This window comes from Equus asinus, chromosome 17 (assembly GCF_041296235.1).
Source record: "Equus asinus isolate D_3611 breed Donkey chromosome 17, EquAss-T2T_v2, whole genome shotgun sequence".
NCBI classification, from domain to species: domain Eukaryota; kingdom Metazoa; phylum Chordata; class Mammalia; order Perissodactyla; family Equidae; genus Equus; species Equus asinus.
Window position 1 is genome coordinate 1,928,794 of NC_091806.1, and position 22,224 is coordinate 1,951,017.

Below are 22,224 nucleotides of genomic sequence, written 5' to 3' on the forward strand. Positions count from 1 at the left end.
GGCCCAGGCGGCCTGACTCCTCGTGGTGCAACTACGCGCAGGTTCCTCAAGCTCTCTACACAAATAAGTTTTCTTATTTGTAGAAAGGTTTGGTGCTGATGATAGCACTTATCTGATGTGGTTGTTGTGGGGCTTAAATGAGATAATCAGTGCGAAGCGCTGAGCACGGAGCCCTGCACACAGTAGGTGCTGTGTTAGAGTGGATGTGACTGGCAGCCCATCCAGGGGCTCAGCGGTAGGGTCTGCAGGAGCTTGAGTGTCCCAAGGACACCGGCACTTGCACTTCAAGCCCCCGTGTGAGGACCCACATGCCGTGAGCAGAGAGGCCTGGCTTTGGTAAACTGAGTCTTGACTAACTCATGTTGGAGACGAGGTGTCGTCCCAGGGTTTGACGCCTGGCTCTGCTGCTGTCCCAGTGGGATATTGGGTCGTTGTGGTCTGAACTTCACTGATTTCATCTGCAAAATGGAGGTGATAAATTTGACCTCTCAAAGCTGCTCTGGGGGTTAGAGATGGTCTGACATCTGTCACGGCACCTGGACTCGTGTCTGGCACTCCATAAATTCCAGAACCTTTTCTTTATCACTGGAGAAGATGCTAAAAGAGACAGGCAAGAGGAAAGAAAATTAAAGTCGGAGAGGCCCTGGACTGTGGTGACCTTGGGCTCTGTGGGAATTGGTGGCGGCCTCCTGATCCCCTCCGTCTGGGTGGCTCCGGGACGACGGCCTCAGCTCAGCTTCTGATTCTCTACCTCCCGTCAAGCCCACTGGCGCCCAGTCCCTGACCCTGGAGAACAGGGTTGGAAATTCAGACTCGCCATCTGCTCTCCACAGAGTGAACTAGGGGCGGTCTTCGTGGAGAGCTTTACATTGCAAGCTATTTTTATTCTTGAGTCCGAGGGAGAAAGTACATAAACAATACTGCTGAGCCCATGTCATTGTAAAGCACTTTTATACAACGCATTTCATGTGAGCTGCAGGGCCCTGTGCTCTGAGCCCCTGTTTCCACAGCCGTCACGTGGCATGACTAACCCTCCTAGGGCTCCAAATGCTCTGGAGCCTGTGGCACATGGCAGGCCTTGCTAAGGGGTGGTTACCATGGCTGTGATTGGCCTCTGCTGCGGTGGTTCCAGAATGTTCCCTGGGGCCTTCTAGAGCATTGTGGAGGGCGTCGGGACCATTGGGGGAGGGTGGCTGGGCTAGAGAGACCAGAGGGTGGATCTAGAGTCTGGGGTCTGCCCCTCCACCCTCACCGCAGCTCCCACTGGGCAGCTCTCCTTGCACCCACCCTAGGTTCTGCCTCAGACTTTGTGGGGGCGGCGTAGGCAAGTCTGAGCGCCGTCCCTCCTGCTGGGAGCTGCCACTTCCACCTTGCTTGTTGATCCGCTGGGGACGGGGATGGGGAAACTGAGACAGACTTGAAAACCGGAGCTGGTGTCTGGGTTTTGTTCAGACTCTAAGACTGAGTCTCGAATCTCTTGTTCCTCTGTTTCTTCATCTGTAAAATGGGTCCTTGGCACCTACCCAACGGGCCTCCCAGAGCTGCTTTGGGAGGTGTGAGGGCTTCCCCGTTGGAGGGGGAGGGCCCCTCCCTGGCAGGCTTCCTGAAGCCAGCTTAGACTCCGACCCGTCCGTTCTGCGGGGATCAGAGCCCAAACGTGTCTTCTTAATTCATGTGGGATTTTTGAGAAGCTTTCCTAGATTTTAATCGTGTCCCAGGGGTGTGTATCACTCCTCTTCTTTTCATCCCACAGGCTCCAAGCTTTCCTAACTGCTTGTTTCCTCCTGGGAGGTGGGAAGGCTAGGTGTGAACAGGGAGCTGGAGTGGGTTCTTCAGGGTCACACAGCTTTTCCGTAACAGGACTGAGGCTAGAACCAGTTCATCCTTTTCCCAGATGTGGACCCCGGACTCTCAGTGTGTCGGGGACCCACGACATGCCCCAAAATGCAGCCGTTGCCTGTGAGTGGCTGTGTTAGCCTCTTTCACTCTCAGGGAGCACTTACCTCAAATTGAAGTCAGCCTGTTCCTCAACGTGCCGGCAACACACCCCTGAGCAAAAGCTGGACGTGAATTGGCTGCAGTAGCCGGCGCTGTAACGACCCGGAGGAAAGAGCCAGTTACAAAGCACTGTGGGAGCCTCCTTTTTTCCTACTTGCAACAGGAAAAACTCCATGTGGGCCCCTCAGATGCTCTTTCCTGTCACTTACCACATCCTGGGGTCGTGCTAGTCAGGCTGATAAACTGACAGGATCTGGAAAAGAAGAAGACAAAGGTTCCAAGGCCAGAGCTGAACATCTCCTGACCACCGTGGCAACACGCAGAGGTCCACGCTGTGGTTTCTCTCCCTCGGCTCTCTTCCTGGAGACTCGCCCACTCAGGACCACTTGGCCTTTCAGAATTGTGCACTGAGGTGACAGTTCTGGGACGCACAGTGTCCTTTGCCAGAAAGACTCTGTTGGACCCAGGATCCCGAGCGGGGGCCTAAACTGCTCTCCCCTTCCCGCGCCCTCCCCCAGTTCTGTCACCCTACTAGGAGGCAGGGCTGGGGTCTCTTTTTAGACTCTGTGAAAACAACCCAAGAGCTTCATTGGGCTGGTCATTTGGAGTTCTTGACTGAAAGGCCAGAGTGGTGGCCCTTTGCATTCTCCTCTGACAGAGTGGATGTGACGGGCCCCTGTGGTTCAGAGTTGGCTGCCATGACAGGCTCTGTGCTCCATGGACAAAAGGCTGAGGGCTCACGGGGTGTAGCCAGGCGCCAAGAAGTTGGGGTGCATTTCCTTTCTAAGTGCCAAGAGATGAATAGCTCAGTTGAAAGCAACGCAGGACACATTCTGGAGGAAATTCCCTGGATATGATGGTGCATGACTGTTCTCTCTGCTCATTAAACCCTCACCCGCCTCCAGGGCAATTCCGGGAGAGACTGAGTCACTCAAGACTCATGGTCTGCACTGGGCAGCCAAAGGCGATCGGGTCACCGAGTGTGATTCTGGCCTCATTCAGAAGTGCATGCTGAACAATAGTCCCTTTCATTGGGCACCCATCACATGGGCATCAGGGGATGGGGGCAAGTGACGTGGGGGCAGCAGGAAGTCTGCAAGCCTTCTGGACTGGCAGGCCTGGGTGGCAGCAGGGGCTATAATAGCTAGGAAGACTCCCAGATGGAAACTTCTGGGCTTTGACCACATCAAGCAGTCAAAGCGATGGAGAAGAGATCGGCTTCCTCGTGTCCTGTTAAGACAGCGGATTATGGCTTTATTGGGAACGGCCTGCTCAGGCTTCTTATAAAAGTAGACTAGGAGTCAGGAGTCTAGCAATTACGGACCCCTCAGGTTCTGCTTTTCTCACAGCTGGCTTGAGGGAGCATGCTCAGTCATTCTGTATTTTGTTTTCTCTCGTGTCACAGGGGAATTTGGTTAGCAGCTCTCTATTGTCCCTCCTGACTTTAAACACAGAGGATCCAATTAGCAATAATACTTCGAAAAAACTGGCCTTTTCTCTGCCGGCTTCTGATCAGAATCAGCTCAATTAGGTTTGTGAGTTGCATAATCTTTTTCAGACATGAGCTCAGCAAATCAAAAGAAACAGAATCCTGGCTGTTCATGATAAACACTATAAAAATGAAAAAATGTGGGGAGCTCACCAATACTTTTGGCTGCCACTGCCCAAGAGGCTTGCGTGTGGCCGGCTCCCAGCAGCTCAATAGAGTCGGATGCAGTCAGACCAGAGTCCCATGCTCCAGCCAGATCAGCTGGCATCTCAGCGTGGTCTGTTGAGATTTCCAGGTTGGGCGGCCAACATCTCGAAATGTCCCAAGGACAGCCTGTGGTCTGGCACCCCAGCCCTGAGCCAACCCTGAGTCTCAGGGTCTTCCCTTCCTTTGCCCTGCTGCACTGCCCACGGGCTATGAAGGGCAGAGGAGGCCTGAGGCTGCAGCTCAGGCTGGACTCTCGATTCCCAGGAAATCGTGGAAGGAGCAGAGGTGGAACCAGAGAGAGGTAGCCACCCTCTGCTGGGAAAAGCCAGCGAACATGGACACCTTGGAATCTTCCCTCAGGCACGGTGGTAATTCCGTTAGTGAGGGTTTTTCCACTCAAGTCTTACAAAGTTCTCGAGCAAAGGGCCCTGCCCTTCTAAAGCCTCATGGCCTGAAATCAGGGGACCTCTGATCTTCAAATAATATTCAGTTACCTCAAATTCCTCTCTCCAGAACTCTCTTCTAATGCTCACCTCTCTGAACTTTAGAAACCTCATGGAGAATAGTGGATTTCCTGTCGTTTTAACCTCTGTCCCATGCACAAGGTGCAATTTAGCACTGCAGTGTGTTCAGCTGGGCTGCCCGGCTGCAATCGTGTCCACCGGCCACCAGCTCAGGTTATTCCTGTCATCCCAATGGATCACTCATCTCCTGTGTAAAATGGGGATAATCAAAGTGCCTAGCACATAGGATTGTCGTGAGAATTAAATGAATCCTTAGGTGTAAGATGTTGAAAACCTCATATGGCCCAGAGCAGGCACTCGGTGAGTGCCTGAAGTTACCATCAGGGCCGTGGGAACTGACCAGTCATTGAGTAGGAGGAACTGGCCTTATTCTCATCTTCAAGAAAAAGCAACTTCCCAGACACATAGCTTACTCGGACCAAATCAGTAGAAAAAAATCTAATTCTGCCTTATCCCTCTGAGGGGATGACAAATAGGGGCGAGGCACATCTGGGTGGCATGTTAGAAAATAAATTAATTCACTTTGGACCATCTGGAGAAGTCTGGTTTGGAGAACTGAGAGTCTCTGAGCAGAGTGTGGTTGTAGAGGGTCTTCTGGGGGTCTCCACGTGGGATGCTTGATGTCTGTCGTCCTCTCTCAGGAGATCTGACCTCAGAAGTGGTGCTATGACAGGATGCAAAAGGCCATGCTGGTGGCTGAGAAGACGGCTTCGAATTTCAGACAGAAAGCCAGTTACAAAATTAAGTTGATCTCTGAAACATTTCCTTTCAGGGAAAACAGCGAAGTTTCTCAGAAGCAAATGCTTCGGGTCAAAGACATTTTAAAGTGTCCAATGGGGAATTCTCAACAAAGCCCAGCTGGTGATTCTTTGGATGTGACGTGGGGAATGGACCTGAGAGATGCTTTCTTTGCACCCTATAAGTCTGCTTGTCCTGTGGGATGTGGAGGGGAAGAATGTTCACTCATTCGTTCATTCATTTGTTCAATGTGCGCCTACTCCGTGCATGACTGTGCTGGGTATGGGGGACACAGTGGTGACGGAGACACACAGACCCTGCTGTCATGAAGCCCACAGGGAAGTTCCAAAATTCCAGAATCCTGGAAATTTCTGATTACCTAGGAGACCTTGGAGATAATAGTTTCTTGTAATTCTTTACCTGTTTGTGTCATAGACTTCTTTGAGAAACTAGTGAAACCCAGGGATACTGTCCCCACCAAAACACCCACACACATGCCCATGCATGTGTAAAAACACACACACACGATCTTGCGCACAATTTCACAGGTTTATGGACCCCTTAAAACCAACTCATGGATTCCAGGTTGAAAACCTCTTGTCACCCAGCTCCATCACTAGCCAGCTGTCTGGCTCCTCACTCACCTCCCGGTAAAGGGTGGGAAGATGGAGATAACAGCAAGTTGGGTAAAAATTACACGGTGCTCTACTCCCAGCAGATGTTGTTGGGATTTCCTACCACTTGGGAAATGACCATTCGTCTCAAGCTCTGCAATCTAGGTGAAGGTTTGAAATGTGCTGGGGCGATTTTGCTAGAGAGACCTGTTTTCCTTGATCCGAGCCTTAGTGGAAAATATAGGCAAGATTAACAGTGTTATGGGTCAGCTATGGTTTATCCAAGTAAGAATTTGCTCAGAACCCTGCATAACTGGCAGCATAGCACAGAGATGAGAGCCCTGACTCTGGGCAAGCTACTACACCTCTTTGTGCCTTAGTTTCCTTGTCTCTAAAATGGGTTTGGTAATAGTGCCTACTTCACAGCATTTTTGTGAAAATGAAATTTTCTGAAGCATACAAGCCAACTCATAAGTTTGCAATCCCCATTGGCTCTAAATAAGTGTCAGACACCATGTCAAGTGTTTGACATACCTCATCTCATTTAACAGTCCCACAAACCCTTGACAGGTTGGTGTTGTCATCCCACTGAGAAGGCTGAGCGTCAGAGAGGTTAAGGGACTAATTAGCTGTGTAACCTGGAGGGAGCGACAGTGTCAGAATTTGAACCCAGATTTGAGTCGGTCCAAACTAAGCTGAACTACCAACCTTCACACGAGTTGAGTGCCAGACAGTAGTTAGATAGTAAAGACACCCTCTTGGAGAGCTCCTTTTGCTGATCTTCACCGGCAGACCTCTTGCCATGTGGGTGACGAGATCCCTGGGTGCTGGGCCCCATACGCCCTCTGTCCTCCTGGCAACTCTGTAGTAACTAGCCCCCTAACTGCGGGGGGCGGGGGCGGCGCATTTCTCCCTCCAGGCTCCTCCCTGCATCTAAAATTGGCCTCAAACAGTTAATGTTGTCCATTGGGTCTCTCAGAGGGAGGGACTCAGGACAGTTTCTTACATGATACAGGAGATTTATTGGAGACCAGAGGGCTCAACGGAAAACATTCTTGATTTATTTCCAGTTGGAAAGGCTTGTTTGAGAGATGCAATTGGCGATTTAATATTAGCCTCTTGAGTTACAGCAGACCCTGAACCACAGAGGCCTCTGTTTCTCAAGAGAGATGTACAGACGTCTGGGGAGTCCTGCCTCTCTCCAGGGTTGGCAGCGTGGCCAGTGCCATTGTCATAGATGCTGGTGCCCTACCCAGTGACCTGTAGTCCATGGCTACTCAAGCCCCAGCCTTATGCTAACTTTACCTGAACCTTGGGAATGCTCTCAGCTACATGTTGGGGAGGTTGAGAGGTCATAAACTTACTTAAATCGGGACTAGGGGTAGTAGCCTAGTGGCTGAGCCTGTGGACTTGTGGTGCCCAGACTGGCTGGGTTTGATCCCAGCTCCACCATTACCGGCTCTGTGAACCTAGACAGGTTTCTTCCCCTCCCTGTGCCTCAGTTTCTGTATCTGGAAAGTGGGGATAATAATATTACCTACCTCCTAGGGTTGTTGTAAAGTGCTTCGAAGGGGGCCTGGCGTACACAGAGTAAGTGCACGATATATATTAGCTGCCCGTGTGGCCGTTAGTATTATTAATACCCTTTGGGGTAATAATTTTGGTTGGAAGTGTTAAGGAGCCCTGTTGGAAAGTCTCCATAAATTATCAGGACTTAATGCACAGCCCTGAAGTCTCGATTCCTCTTAAGGCAAGAGGGGCTCGGAGGAGAGGACTGTGCACACTTGTGCGATAGTTGACCTGAAAGGAGGTTTTTGGCACCATCTTTGCAATTCTTAGATAGCCAGATGCCATCAGGAGTTAGGAGTTAGGAGTGGGACCTTTTTTATGAGATTAAGATAAATGTAAACTGGAATTTTCAGGTGGCTCAGAACTTCATCCATTCCTCAGCCCTTTGCTGATCCCTCCTATCTGTCAGGCCCTCTGGAAGGCTCGCAGTCTAGGAAGGGTGAAGCTTGAAGCTATCTGCTTCCTCCTCTCTTGGCTGACCACAAGCACACGCAACCACACACTCACTACTTGCATACATACATGAGGACACACTCACGCAACACACGCATGTATTGCCTACAAAGTTACATTGGCTGCTGCACACGGAACTCAAGGAATTTTATGCAAATTCTCAGTCTGAGTTGGTTCCTTTTGCGTTTGCATATTCTGCATGCCAGGTGACAAGCTAGAATTAATTTTAGTAAGACAGAAACTGCCAGTCAGCTCCAAACCACCGTCCAGGCCTCAGACTTTATTTTAACCTGGAGTGACAGCAGCTACCTGGCCCAGTGCTGGCAGGCAGTTCGCCTCTCCTGGCACCCGCTCAGGTCCCTCCCATCAGCCTCCCCTCCAAGAAGCTGATTGGGAAGCCGTGTTTGTCTTTTGTACGCCAGACAAGGAGAGCTCCCAGAAGGGCTGTCACCCAGTGAAACAACTTCCCTTTGCTAAGATTGGCCAAGCGAGGCCAAAGCTGAAAAAATGTCAGTAAAAACAAACAGCGTTTCAGAAGAGCCTTTTGAGTCTTCCTCCTCTCTGCTCCTCTTGCTTCATCAGCCAAGTGTTGTATTAGTGGCTTCAGAAGGACACCATTAGGCTCCAAAATGAACTGATCACACAAAAACACATTTTGTCTATTTCACCTAGTTCTGATGCAAAACAACCACATGAGAATGATGCAAAGAAAAGAAAAGGAAACCAATTGATATTGGCTTATATCTTTTCAAAGCTCCATTTCTTGTTTCTTCTTTTACTATTTTCAGTCAAGAAAGACCCTACAGGAGTTTAACAGTTCTCTTATCGTCTCATCTGGCGTTTGCGAGACCCTGTTTTCTTGTGGTTGGAACCTGCTTCCTGCTCACAAAGGAGAAAGCAGTGTTGCGTGTACAGCTCAGTGATACTGCCCCTATCTTTGTCTTTAGGTGAGAGGTGTTTAGGTTTATCTCTCTCCTTGAGAGCGAAGACTAGCTCTAATGACTTGAGAGGATCCTAGGGCACACAGCAAAGTGGTTTGGAGCACGGATGTTGGTGTTAAACAGACCTGAGATGGAATTCCACTCTGCCACTTAATAGCTGGGCAACTTTGGGAAGGCGTTCAGTCTTTCTGAGCTTCAGTTTTTTCACCTATAAATAATCCATCCATACATACATAGAACTCACCTCTCAGGGTTCTTGGGAGATGATGCAACACAACCCAAAGGTGCTGGTTCCCAGGGACCTGCAGGAAACGGCCTTCCCCCTCCGCTCCATTGCTGTCAACTCCGAAATGTGGAACAAAGCACCTGGGATTCAGGAAGGCAGCCACAGGCTCTGGACAGAAATTCTCGCTTCCTTGGGCAACTCACTTCTCTCAGCCTCAGTTTTCTCAGTGATAAATAAGCAGAATCTTCCTGGCTATGTCTGGACCTGCACGAGTGACAGACAGGGTCTGAGTGAAAGCCAATTCTGTCTGAATGCAGGCCTGGTTCATAACTAACAGAGCGGCGCCTGGCCTGGCACGTGGGCTGCCACGTCGTGGGCCCAGAGTAAGTGTCAGTAAGCTTCCGTGGAGAAGGATGGGCTTTGAGGCTCCTGGAAGAGCTCAGGAGGAATCCTGCTTCACCAGGACAGTTTCAATGACTCAACCTTTCTGTGTTGGTTTCCTCCGGTGCAAACCGGAGATGATATAGTCCCAGAAGAATAATGAGCTTTCAGTTAAGGTCTGTGACGTCTTTTGAGATTGTCACACAGAATCAGGTAGAACCAGATGATTTTTCAGCTCCTTCCTGAGATTTCAGATTAATGTCTGTGAAACTCACATGTTCTTGGATTAAATCATTCTTTAACCAGTTGATAGTATTTGGGCTTCATTTTGAATGCCATTAAATTTGGGGGAACAAATTTTGAGGGTCTTGGATCTATCTGTCAATATGTTGAAAGTGTGATTTTGAGGAAATTTCAGAGTCATGTATTCATTCAACAAATATTTGTTGAGCATCTACTCTCTGTCAGCCGCTGTTGTGAGGGCTAGAGAAATAGCTGCAAATGAGCAAAAGACTCTTGCTTTTCTGGAGCTTCCATCACAGAAAGGGCAAATGGTTAATAACTAAATGTACAAATAAATGAACAAGTTCCTGTGAAGACACAGAAGCAGCGTGAGATGAGGGAGATGCTGTCTGTTGGACTGAGAGTGTTCAGGAAAGGACTGTAAGATGAGGTGATGAGCAGTTGAAAGACGAAACTGTGGTGATCTGAGGATGGAACATTCTAGACAGAGGGGAGGGCAGACACAGACGTTTGAAGGCCGGAAGGAGCTCAGTTCCAAAGGAACGGAGGGAAAGCTTGGTGCCTGGTGCAGAGTGAGCTACGTAAAGGTTAGAGAAGGGGACAGGAGCCAGATCACGCAGGTCTTATCAGCCACGTTAAGGAAGCTATTCCGGGTGTAGCCAGAAGCCGCTGAAAGTCGTGTGCGCGGGAGCAACACCAGGGGATTGTGGTGAAATGCTCGTAATGTAAGATTCAGTGGAAAAAAGGCTCCCAAATCTAAAACTGTATTTTCAGGACCATTTTAACTATGTAAGCGTGTACACACACACACACACACACATTCAGAACACAAACTGAAAGAAGATACGGCAAAACATTTAATTAAAAAGGTTTGCGATAGCTTTCTTAGTGGTGAACTTACTTTCCCTTCGCTTCTTCCCTGAATTTTGTCAGTTTTCCACAAGTCTGTATTACTTGGATAATCAGAAATAAATCCTATACTTTTTAGAAACTTGTCGTGGACCATTGCTGGAGAACACGTCAGCCTGACGCTGTGTATTCAGTCTGATCTCAGATTCCAGCCGACTGTAGTGGGGCTTTGAAATGCTGGTGTGACTGTTGAAGGCTCTGGCCAATAGAGACATTTTTTAATGAGTCTTTTTAATGAAGCTACCCTAAAACAAACTTCTTACCCTTCCCGAATTACTTATGTGAAAGACTCTAACACTTCTGCTTCATCCCGTAGATTTGAACATAACCTGCCGATACGCAGGGGTATTCCATGTGGAGAAAAATGGCCGCTACAGCATCTCGCGGACGGAGGCCGCGGACCTGTGCAAGGCTTTCAACAGCACCCTGCCCACCATGGCCCAGATGCAGAAAGCGCTGAACATTGGCTTTGAGACCTGCAGGTAAGAGCCAGCACCCGCTGCAGAAAGCTGGCTGCCTGGTCTAGCTGGGTGGGGCTTGGCACTGGGAAAGCTGCTCCCTGACAGCAGAGGGGGTGGCTGCCTGGATGGTCGGCCCCAGCTATTACTTTGGCCGAGGCAATCTGGAACCCCTGTGACAGCTGGAATTTAAAGCCAGCTAAAGACACCTTTGTGAGTCATGGCGGGGTTGCCCAGAGGAGGCCACTAAGGGCCGTCGATTGGAACCCTCCTCTTGCCTGAAAGGCTCCCCAGCGCTCTCCAGCTCTGAAGAAGCGTGCAGTAGCGTCCTGGGAACCACAGGAGGATGGAAACCAAATGACAGTGTTTCCAATAAATATGTGCCGGCTGGAGTCTTGGCCCTGCAGACTCGGCTCAAAGCAGATTTTTCAAACAACTCGCTCTCTCTTTTATTTCTCTTCTATATTGCTGTGGTTTGGGAGGGTAAATAAAAGACCATGAAAGTTATTAAAGTATATTATTACAAGTGATTGGGAAGCAATCGGAGGGAGCGGGGAAGGCCTCCTCAGCTGCCTCTTACCTGATGTCGCAGTGCTCTGTGGAGCCCTCGGCAGTCCTTCTGCTCCAGGACAATCACAGCAGACAGCAGCCTTTTCTTTAAATTCCCGACACCCTGTGGCCGGTGGTGCACATTAAGAGCCAGCGCCGTGGGGCAGTGAGGCCCGCGGTGGAGGGTCTAGGCTTGGTTTGTTTTCATTAGAAGGGCTCTGGGTGGTCTGAAGGACCGCCCTGCAGTGACCACCCCAGTCTGCTGCCCTCCTCTGTGCTCTCGCCATGCTGTGTCGTCAGGCACCGTGGTTCCGCTTCTCTTCCACACACCTGCACACAGACACGGACCGCTTTCTCAAAGTGGAGCTGCAGAACTCTTCAAGGAAACCACTGAGTGTAAGGTCAGCATATCTCTCCCCTGGCCTTGGTTACGGGACAAGGCACCCACATGGTGAGTGGTGGCGGACGCTTGCTGGAAAGAGGGAAAATCTTACTCTAAAATTGCACTGTCGCATGTGGTAGCCACCAGCCACAGGTGGCGATTTACACTTAGTCAAAATTAAATAAAATTAAAACTTCAGTTCTTCAGGGGCACTAGCTACATTTCAAGTGCTCCATTAGCCACAAATGGCTACTGTATTGGACAAGATGGATTACAGAACATTTCCATTATCACAGAAAGTTCCATTGAGAAGCACTGCTCTGGAACTAAGAGCGGATGGACGCAGCCCTCTGTGTGTCCAGACGCAGCCTGGGAGAGTAGGAAAACAGCAGGCAAAGGCAGAGAGCTCTGGTAGGTATGGAGCCAGACCTGCAGGCTGCGGTGAAGGAAGGCCAGTCAGCAGACCCATTCATTCTCTTCCCAAGGCAAGGTGTTTAAATACAGCCCTGACCAGGCCAGCAGCCTAGAAAGTGGATTTAGCAAGCTGGATTTTTATTGTGAAAGGCAGGTACGTCATGCTTCTGAAATACAGAGATGTTCTCATATGCTGCAAAGAAGGCAGGTTCTTCCCACTCCCCATGGCTGATCAGTGAGCACTGAGTGCTGGAGGCCCTGCTGCCCACTGGCCCGTAGCCCCCACTTCCTCCTCAGACCTGGGTCGACTGCATCACTCCGCTGACGGATGAAGCAACTGCGGCTTGGAGAGGTCCTGCAGCTCGCCCCGGGGCCACGTTACTTGCACAGGGAGGAGTCCACAGTCTGCGCTGTTTCATCTGATCCCAGGGCAAGATTTTAATGACCAAGCTCTCCGGAAGGACTGAGAGCAAACAGGAGGTGGAAGTGTGCCACGTGCATTTGCCCAGTAGTTCTTTCCTCCTGGAAGAGCAACCTACTCATGCAGTATGCACGCTGATAAATTTTAGTAGCCTCAACTCATGTACGGCGCAACACATAAATGTGGCGGCCCACACGATGTGGCAAAACTGAGAATAACTTACAAAAGGAATGTGGATTCTAAGATGTCGATATATAGACTTGCCGAGTGTGATGGGGGTCGGGTGGGGTGTAGGCTCACCAGGGAGTATTATTATTTAAAAAGAAGAAAAAAGAAAAACTGTGCCAGAGAAATCTATCGTTCCACCCATAGCTGGTTTTCAGTGTTGCAAAACTCCTTTCCGTCATTTCCCTCCGGTGGCCGTGGATCCGATATCTGCCCAGGATGGAGGGCGGTATCAGAGGCTGTCAGAGCCTTAGCAGCTGCGCTCTTCTGTCTGCCCCACCCAGATTAGTAGCACTTCTCAGCTATATGGAAACTTATTAACATTTAATTGCATCCCTCCCACCCCCAACAAGCTAAGGAGCCTCTGGAGAAACCAGTCTCTCCATGCAGACGAAGAGTTAGTCATAGGAGCTGCAATTGCAACAGAGACCTGATGACTTCTATGTGCTCAGAGATTTCAAACTCACAGCCATGTCTGTGGATCCCGCGGGGCGATGCTGCGCTGGGTACTGTGGCCCCAGGCAGGAGAGACTGAAGGGTCCACGCTGTGCATTCAGCCAACGCTGCATTTTCAAACGCTCGCTGGATTTACCTTCTCTCTCTCCGCCCTGCCTCTGCCACCAGCCCTTCCCTTGCAAATGGTATTTCCTCAGCCCACATCTAATTTTTTGAGGCATTTTCTATTCAGGAGAAATTGTGCAGTGAGTAAGAATTTGGCCACTGTGATGCTGACAAAAAGGGCTGGGTGTTGTCTGTTGTCTACTTTCGCATTTTGTCTAATGTTGCGTCGCTATCTGTTCATTTAATCACTATTACTCCCATTTTAGTGACAGTCACTTGACTTCCACTGGCAATGGAATTATGCCTGGGATGCTCAGGAGGCAAAATGTGCTTGTCTCTGGCATATAAACAAGGCTTCGTTCTTAGAGTAATGGAGTCTGGAGTAAGGGCATCACCGGGAAAGATGAGACCAGAAGAGAAGGGCAGCGGTGAGAAATCAGGAGGGTTTGACATTTGCGGACTGTAACCAAGAGCCGCCTGGCCCTGGCTTATGGGAGCTGGTGGCTTTATGTATTTTCTGAAAAACGCGAAGGTAATGGGGAGCCAGAGGGAATCTCCCATTATCAGGCGCTCATTCTTCTCGCTTCCTGACTCGGGCTGCTGTCTGCTTGTGCAGATTCACTCGACACTGCTGATCACAGATTTTATTTGAAACGAATATTTTCTTTCATGAGCCTTTTTAAAAAAAAAAAAAAAAAAAGCTCCTTGTAGAGCTCTAAATAAAATGACTTTGTCCCTGTCAGCCTTGCAGATCCCTTCCCCTCTCCGTCTGCTGTTGTTTTGGGATGTCACATAATTCAGTGGTCGAACCTCTAGCATCCTGGGGGTGAACTGAATGGGGCGTTGCACCGTGTGGGACGTCACTCCATGGGGTGTGATGAAATCCCTGTCAGAGCCTTGTGAGGGGTAACCTCTAGGTTTTCTTTTGCAGGTACGGGTTCATAGAAGGGCACGTGGTCATCCCCCGGATCCACCCCAACTCCATCTGTGCCGCCAACAACACAGGCGTGTACATCCTCACGTCCAACACCTCCCAGTACGACACCTATTGCTTCAATGCCTCAGGTTGGTTCTGAGCCGGGGGTCTCTGCGTTGCGCTTGCTTTTGGCGTGGAAGCCTTTGGCAGCGTGGCCGACAGGGCCCGGTCCTGCTTAAATGGAACTTCCCGTGGCACATAGTCACCGAACGTCTCTGCAGCAGAGACGAGATTTCTGCCCCCAGGGTGCTTACCTGCTGAGTCGGGGAGGCCAACAGTAAACAAATAAACACTTTATCTGAAGTCAGAGTGACAAGCACTATAGGAAAGCAAGCAGAGCAAGAGGCTGCCAGGTGCTGGGGCTGCCTTTGTTCTGAGACGGCAGTTGGGGAGGATGCATCTGAGGAGCACGTTTGCAAGCGCCCTGACTGAGGTGAGGGGAAAGATGGCCAGCCAGAGCCGGGCTGCAGGCCATCGTTCTGCCGGTGTGCCAGGCAGCTCTGAGGATGGCGGGCAGAGAGGACCGTGTGGTCAGAGAGGGAGCAGGGGCCAGAGTACGCAGGGCCTTGTGGGCCGTGGTGGAGAGTTTGGATTCCATTCTGTGTGCTGGGGAGTCATTGCAGGTTTGAACAGAGGGGTGACAGGAATCTACTGATGGCACTGGAGTACAAGCCAAACGGCTCAGCTTCAAGGTATTTAGGATGTGCTGGGGTGGGAGGGAGGGCTCGGAGGCCTTTGACCTTCTTGAGTGTCCTTACCCAACAACTGAGAACCCACAACCAGAGAATAAGAAAAGCAAGTTGAAATGTGCACTCAGGGCTGCTGGCCAACTCCCTTCCCTATCTTGGGGACTTACTTCCAATCGCTGTCCCAGAAACTTACGCCTACTACTCAAATTCAGTAAAAGTAAAGAATTCTATGCATCACGAAACTTGAGGGTCCTTTGAGAAAAGTCGGACCCATAAATGTCAAATTTTTGAATGCTAACAATCAAATGTTTTACTTTTCAAACTGGGCCTTCTGTTCCCCCTAAAGGTTTGAGATTGTGTGAAGGGGAGGATGAAGCCACAGGTAAACTTGACACGTCTTCCTGGCATGTCAGTTTTCCTTTAAGATGGGAAGGGCGTGTTATATTAGCTGGAAAGTGACTCAAGACATTATCTGTATGAGACACACACAGATATGATTATATAATGACTTAAGGCGCTTTTTTTTTTGGCAAGGAAGATTCGCCCTGAGCTAACATCTGTGCCAGTCTTCCTCTATTTTGTATGTGGGACACTGCCACAGCATGGCCGCTGAGTGGAGTAGGTCCACACCTGGGATCTGAACCCGTGAACCCCAGGCCGCTGAAGTGGAATTCGGGGAACTTTAACTACTCGGCCACGGGGCCAGCCCCCAAGGCATTGTTTTTATGAGATAAACATATTGTATATGGTAGAAGACTATAAAATCTGTGTGGATTTTTAAGCTAGAGTGGGGACATCAAAGAAATTGTGAGATTACAGCAACAGCTTTGGGGTACCACCACACCCACCCACTGTGGCGTGAGCAGCAAGGATCTGAGTGGGGATTTGGAGGAGAAACCTAGAGTTTAGGAGAAAGAGAAGTGTCAGGGCTGCTTAGCTGGAATGGAGTGTGTGAAGCCAATAAATTATACACGCAAGTCACCAAACCTGTGGAGGGACTCTCAAAATAAGGAGACTGTCGAATGCTTACTTCTCCCTGTCATGTGAGCAAAGAACACAAATGGAGTTTGACCAAAAGGAGGAGAGACCAACTGAGGTTGAACAGTACATGGCCAATACCCACACCCGGGATGTGCCTTCTAATGACATTATAAGGGGAAAACCCACATGCAAGTCAACAGAAATAGACACCGAGCAACATGTGGTCCAGCCAGCTCCTCTCAGTGCCAGAGGTCAAGGAAGACTTTGTGCTTTAGATGAAGGGGTTGGTCACATGGCAAATGGCTAGCTTGAGACCGCATGCTCTTGAATGTCTCTGGATACTGACTGTTGTGTCTCCCGTTGAGTCTTGTCGAGTGAATGGATGCAATAAATTATGTTGTTGCATATCCACATTGTCTCACCTGTTTTACGAGTTGGTATCACTTGCTGGAAAGAACGTTAACTCCTGAAGGTAGAAGCTCACACTGCTTTGTTGCCCGGACTTGAAGCCAACTAGGCAAGTCACTGCTGAGACTTTTCTCCCCGCCCTTATTTTTGCCCATAAGGTTGGGCCTATCCTCATAGAAGGGAGTGAATAGTGCTAATTAACTTTCCTCTTCTTCAGGGAGGTTAGTTCAGTTGAAAAGATTGAGAAGTCCTGGGGGTGTATTGCATACCAAAATGGCTGCGTTAGAGGAGTAAACTTCGAAGTGATGTTTTTCTTTTTCTCTGTTCTAAATGTACTCAATGTGGATAGGCTGCTTTTATAAGTTTTTTTTAAGTTTTAAAAAGAGTATTTATTGATCAACTGTATCCACTCAGTACTGTGCTGGGCAGAGTAGGGTGAGAAAGAACCGGAGGCCGTATTTCTTGTCTTGGGAGTTAAGAATCTTGTTAAAGCAATAAGACCAAAAAAAAAAAGAAAAAAGAAAAAAGGAGCTGGAGAAGAACATATGTCTAAGGATAAACAGATTCTGGGTGCCTTGGTTTGGAATCAGATGATGGGGTATTGAGTGAGCTACTGAGCTTGATACTGTCTGCTACATGCAAAGGCTCTCACTGGAAAGATCCCTGAATCTAGCTTAGCCTGAGACCCACGAGCAGGTGGTCAGGTCCCAATGATGTGATCCCCCCCCAACTGGCTACCGGGACCAGAGCCAGCTCCATCTTAGCAGATAGTTTCTGATGCTTACGGTTTCAGGGTATTTTCGTAAAACATGGCCCATGGTTTACAAATGAAAATAAAGCAGACCCTGAAGATTTTGATTGCCTCATGTCTCAGCAGTACTGCCCAGCAGGGGCCCGGTGGCTTCTGTGTTAACAACACAGAGAACTGACTGGTTCATTCTTTAGGTTTGCTCTCAGTGTTTCATTCTCTTCCGAAGGTAGAATTTAGGGGAAGAGACTACCTTCATTTGTTTGTTCATTCACTCGTTTTCTCAACAAATATTTCCTGGCTACCTAGAATGTGTCAGGCATTGAAGAAGGGGCCTTTCTATTTGGCATGACTGATTGGCTAGACTGCAGAGTTCAAGTTTGTCTTGGCCGCTTTGGTGCCGTGGAGCCGAGAATGCGGCTCACTAGGAAGCCCATCCCAGAATCTTTCCAACAAGCCCTTGAGTTCAGGAAGACCTCCCCAGGCTTGATCTGCCAGCAGCACGACGCTCGTTAAATGGGATGAAAGGCTGTCTGTTGAGGTTCTGCTATGTGACATGGGAGCATGGATGTATTCACTACTCATTTAGGTCACCGTCCTTCTTAGTATGCTTGCCAGATTGGATGTTCTTTACAAAAGTTAAGGTGAATTGGAGCATGAAGGGGGACCATGTGAACAAATGCTCTAATCATTTACAAAACTTAGTGTTTTGGGCATCATGCCCCGTTCTGTTACAACTCAACTCCTGGAAACGCCCAGTACGCTACTGTTGTCTGCAGTTGTGTTTGAATTTGGGGGAGACTCTTCCATCCCTGCAACTAAGAAGCAATAATCCAAAGTCTGTTTCTGGGTTTGTGCAGCATGATATCAGAAGCATCTCTCAGGTCAGGGAAGTTTCTGGTCGTGTCCCCGAGACAGAATAAATATTCTTCGAGATCTCCCAGGTTGGCTGTACGCCCTGATTTTCAAATAGAGGAATCATTGGGAAAACGTTTTTTGAAAACTGTAAACATCACAAGAAATATTAATTATTATTGCCCCCGTGACCTTGTGAACTCCTCAAAAGCAGGGGCAGCAACATGTTCAGTTTTCACTCCTTTTTCATTTTGTGATCTGGCATATGTGTTGAGTAAACCCTTAAAATGAATAAATGAACTGATGTATCTGAAACTTCCTTTAATTATTTCTTATGACGTTGCCATCCAGGGTTTATCTGATTGCTTCTTGACCTGTTTATATTTGCAGACCTTTTGGGGGTTAACATCTTAGGTCTGCTTACAGGAAGAATGGACCTTTGGAAAATTATATTGTTAACTTTTTGCTTTTTCATTCATCAACAAACATTTATTGAGTGCCTCTCTGTTTCCATCACGTTTAAATGTTCTGACCAAGACAGATAAGGTTACAAGTCATCTTGTGGAGCTTACATATTTTATAGAGGTGGGTGGGCAGCAGGGGGTAGGGGCTGGGAGATGTGCCGTGAATAGCCACCAAGTAAAATGAACAAGATAATTTTAGATAGTGGTAAGCCTGAAGAAGAACCGAGAGCAGGATGACACGTGATGGTGATGGGTGTGGGGAGTGGTGGGGGGTGGTTTGGGTTGGATGGCGAGGAATGGCCTTACCGAGGAGGCGACTTTCTCTTTGAAGAGTCTCTCTTCTGAGAAATGTTTTAATCAGGCTTCGCAGGAATGGCTTTTCCTAACACCTGCTTTTCTCTAGTTGAATACATAAAGCTGCCAGTTAGTTTCACTATGAGGCCGAAGAAATAGGCAGGTAAAGGCCATCCTCTTGATCTGTGGGAAAAGATGCTCCTAGGAACTGGGATGCAACCGAAACCTGTTTTGTTCAACTTGTATTTTTGTCCAGTGTTCTGAAAGCCCAGTGATTTATGGCAGGACACTTAATATATACTTGTGATAACAGCCTTGCTTGTGATAACATTCTGCCTGCATCCATGCATCCATCTGTCTATCCATCCATCCTTCTATCCATCCATTTATTTCTTCCTTCCTCTTTGCCAAGAAGAAACTCTGTAGAAACCAATCTAACAAATAAATTTCCACTTAACCTAAAACTCACACACAGAGTGTAAAAGTAGATCCAACCTTCCTGTAACAGCAAAGCCAGTTTCAAGCTCTTTGAGTTTTTAGAGCTCAAAACAAGGTCTAGCTACCGAATAGAGCGTTTGGTCACGAGTGGAACAGTTTGCTGAGACGTTCTGCAGTCTTGTAGGACTCAAGGAGGGCAGGTGGGGTGGAACTTTCAGGACTTCCTTTCTGGGGCTTTTTTTACACGGTGCTGCTCTGAGGGCTACTAGTAACGTCTGCGGGTGGCAGGCAGGCCCAAGGCACAGTCAGAAATCTTTACTCCTGCAAAGGGGGGAATTAGAACGTAAATGAAGGACAAAAGAAAAAGAAGCCAGAGGTGCCCATGGTGAGATGTAGCGAAACGGCAGCCTCAGGAGATGTTCTGAGTGCCGAGACCAGAGGCGGACCCCCGCAGAGAATCCAGGCTGAGGAGCAGCTTATACGAAGTAGGCATCTAAAGAGATTCATAAATAAATTAATTATTACATTAAGAAAAAGGCTAGAGATAAGTTTGTTTTTAAATATTTCTATCAAGTAAGTTCTTTGTAGATTATATTGATCTTCAGATTCTCATGCTGTTCATGTTGATAAACATTTGATTTTATGTCTGCCATGTTTTTCCATCATTTCTGTAGGTTATTGAGATTACGCATGATTTTCTCATTATAGTTCATACATTTCTTTATTTTAAAAAAGTTTTACAATGTTCCCACATTACTTTTGTTATAAAAAATTAAGAAGGTAATTTCTCATGTATGCTTCGTCAGAGAAGGACCACGTCTGTCTTACTCACCATTGTATTCCCAGCCTTCCACGACGCCTGACATAAAGCATGTGTATGTGTTAATGAATGAATTTGTTGGGGTGGGTAAGGGAACAAGTAAGCTTCTAGAAATATATGAAGCTAAATAAATATGGAAAATGCAACACAAAGCTCAGAGAAGTTCCTAGAAGACATAACCAAGTTTCAGAAAAAGAAAATTATTTGGGATGTTATAAGTTTGGGATATGTAAGTCCTAACTAAATAATAGAAATTATTTTGCTCACATCTTTTAAGAAATCTCATGCCTTCTTTTCTTTTCTGCTCCATAGCTCCGCCCGAAGAAGACTGCACCTCGGTCACAGACCTGCCCAACGCCTTCGAGGGACCCATCACCATAAGTACGTGCCTCTTCTCGCCTCGAAGGGACGGGCGCATTTTCCGTCTCATGTTTGAATGAACCCCAGTCACTCCCCCAAGGCTAGGGGCGATGGGCTACGATTCACTCTTTCTCCCCGCTCTCCTGTGACGGCCTGAAACGGCTCTCTGGTTTACCCCAACACATTGCTCCTCAGACTTCAGGCATTTGAAGACCACTTTCACATTTTTAGGGGGCATATCTATATACACAGCCCTATCATTTACTTGATATTTTTCACTTCATTCACCCATTATTTTCTACTTAAAATACATTTATTTTAGAAAAAGAAACGGCACATGAAAAGCCGGCACCCCTTGTCATACAAAACAGCCTTAAGAATAAATTTAAATGTAAGAAAAATTGACTAACGTCCTTAAATTCCAGCTCCTGAAAAGGCTCTGATAGAAGGGCATTCGTAAGTGTTGGTAGGGGCATTTCAGCCTCCCAATTTTTCTATTTGATTTAACTGAAGTGTTGAAAGGTAATTTTGAAGGGTATAAACTTGCTGATATATGTTTCAACATTGTTTCTGCCACATCCATCTGAAATCATCTCAATTACCCACAGAAGTGGGTATCGGCCCTGTAGAAAACAGAATATCTCAACCAGAACGCTCAAATAGGTCAACCTCTTGACCTGATCCTGTTGCCTCTGAGCTCGTTTCTTTGAGAAGTATGCCACAGTGTTGGGCGGCCCAATTTCTCCATCCTAAGAAGCAGACCCCTCAGTGTGCATGGGTGGTGGTGGTGGCAGGGGATGAGAATATGCCTGGACCACACGATCCAGCACCCACTGTTATGCAAGGAATTGTCCCTGGCCTGTGCCTTGCAAAAGAGAGGAGAGACCTGAAGTGTGAGATGTGCTGTCTCAGTCAGGTCTGATCTGAATCTTAGAGGAACGACTTATTCTTTCTGAGCCTCTGTTTTCTCATCTGGGTAATGGAACGACTTCTGAGAATTGTCACGGAAATTCAGAAAGATAAAATGTCTAATGCATGCCTGGCCCCGAGTTGTTACTCAATGAATGCTCCACTTCCTTGGTCCCCACAGATCTCTTTTCAAGTCCAGACCTGTACAAATTTGGTCATATTTCCTTATCAGGTCTCACCCACAGAGATTATCAGGATGATTGAGACTTTGTTTTTTAATTTATGTTTTATTAACAGTTCCACTGGGCAAGCTAGATAGACATAAGAAATATTTAGTCCTACCAAGACAATATAGCAGAAAAATTTCAGCTAAATGCACACTTATGTAGTGGCTGGCCCAGACGTGAAGGCAGCAAATACTTTTAGGGAGGAACACTGAACAAACTCCTTCCAGCTTTTTCCTCTTGTCTGTTCTAACCATCTCCTTGTTTAAAGCAAAGATTTTGATCTTTCTATGCATCCATGCCTGTTCATTTCAAGGGTGAATTTCTGAGGATGGCAGAGCCTCTGTCAATATTTAGGCATTCTGATTTCCTAGCCGGAAATAAGGGTTTGCCTAAACTGACAAAATTTGCTCCTTAAAAAGAAAATCTAATTCTTCATGGATTTGTCAATGTATCTTCCCTGCAGAGGCTACTTTTTGTCTTCTACTTTAAATTTTTTCTGAAAATAGATGGAATTAGTAGCAACAAATTTTACGTGTACTTCAGAAGGGAGAGGAGGGAACAGGCAGGAGAATTTTCATTTATTGAGCACCAACTATATCTTGAAAACTATGCTGAGCACTTTACAGTGTCTCATATAGTGCTCGTAACAGGAGGGAGTATTATTCCCATTTTACAGATGACAAAACTGAAGCTCAGTGGGCTACCTTGTCCAGAGCCACACGAAGCTGGCATTCAAACATGGACACTTCCCGA

The 22,224-nt window shown here is 47.8% G+C and overlaps 1 protein-coding gene across 8 annotated transcripts in view; it reads left to right on the forward strand.

Moving 5' to 3' along the window:
• The window catches only part of CD44 (CD44 molecule (IN blood group)), an 87,104-nt gene that overhangs the window by 24,189 nt on the left and 40,691 nt on the right, over positions 1-22,224 (forward strand). For all 8 annotated transcript variants that reach the window (XM_014851051.3, XM_014851040.3, XM_070487517.1 and 5 more), the window contains exons 2-4: positions 10,609-10,774; positions 14,234-14,367; positions 20,288-20,356. In XM_014851051.3, coding sequence (XP_014706537.1) covers positions 10,609-10,774; positions 14,234-14,367; positions 20,288-20,356 — 369 coding nt within the window. The remainder of the gene's footprint in view (positions 1-10,608; positions 10,775-14,233; positions 14,368-20,287; positions 20,357-22,224) is intronic.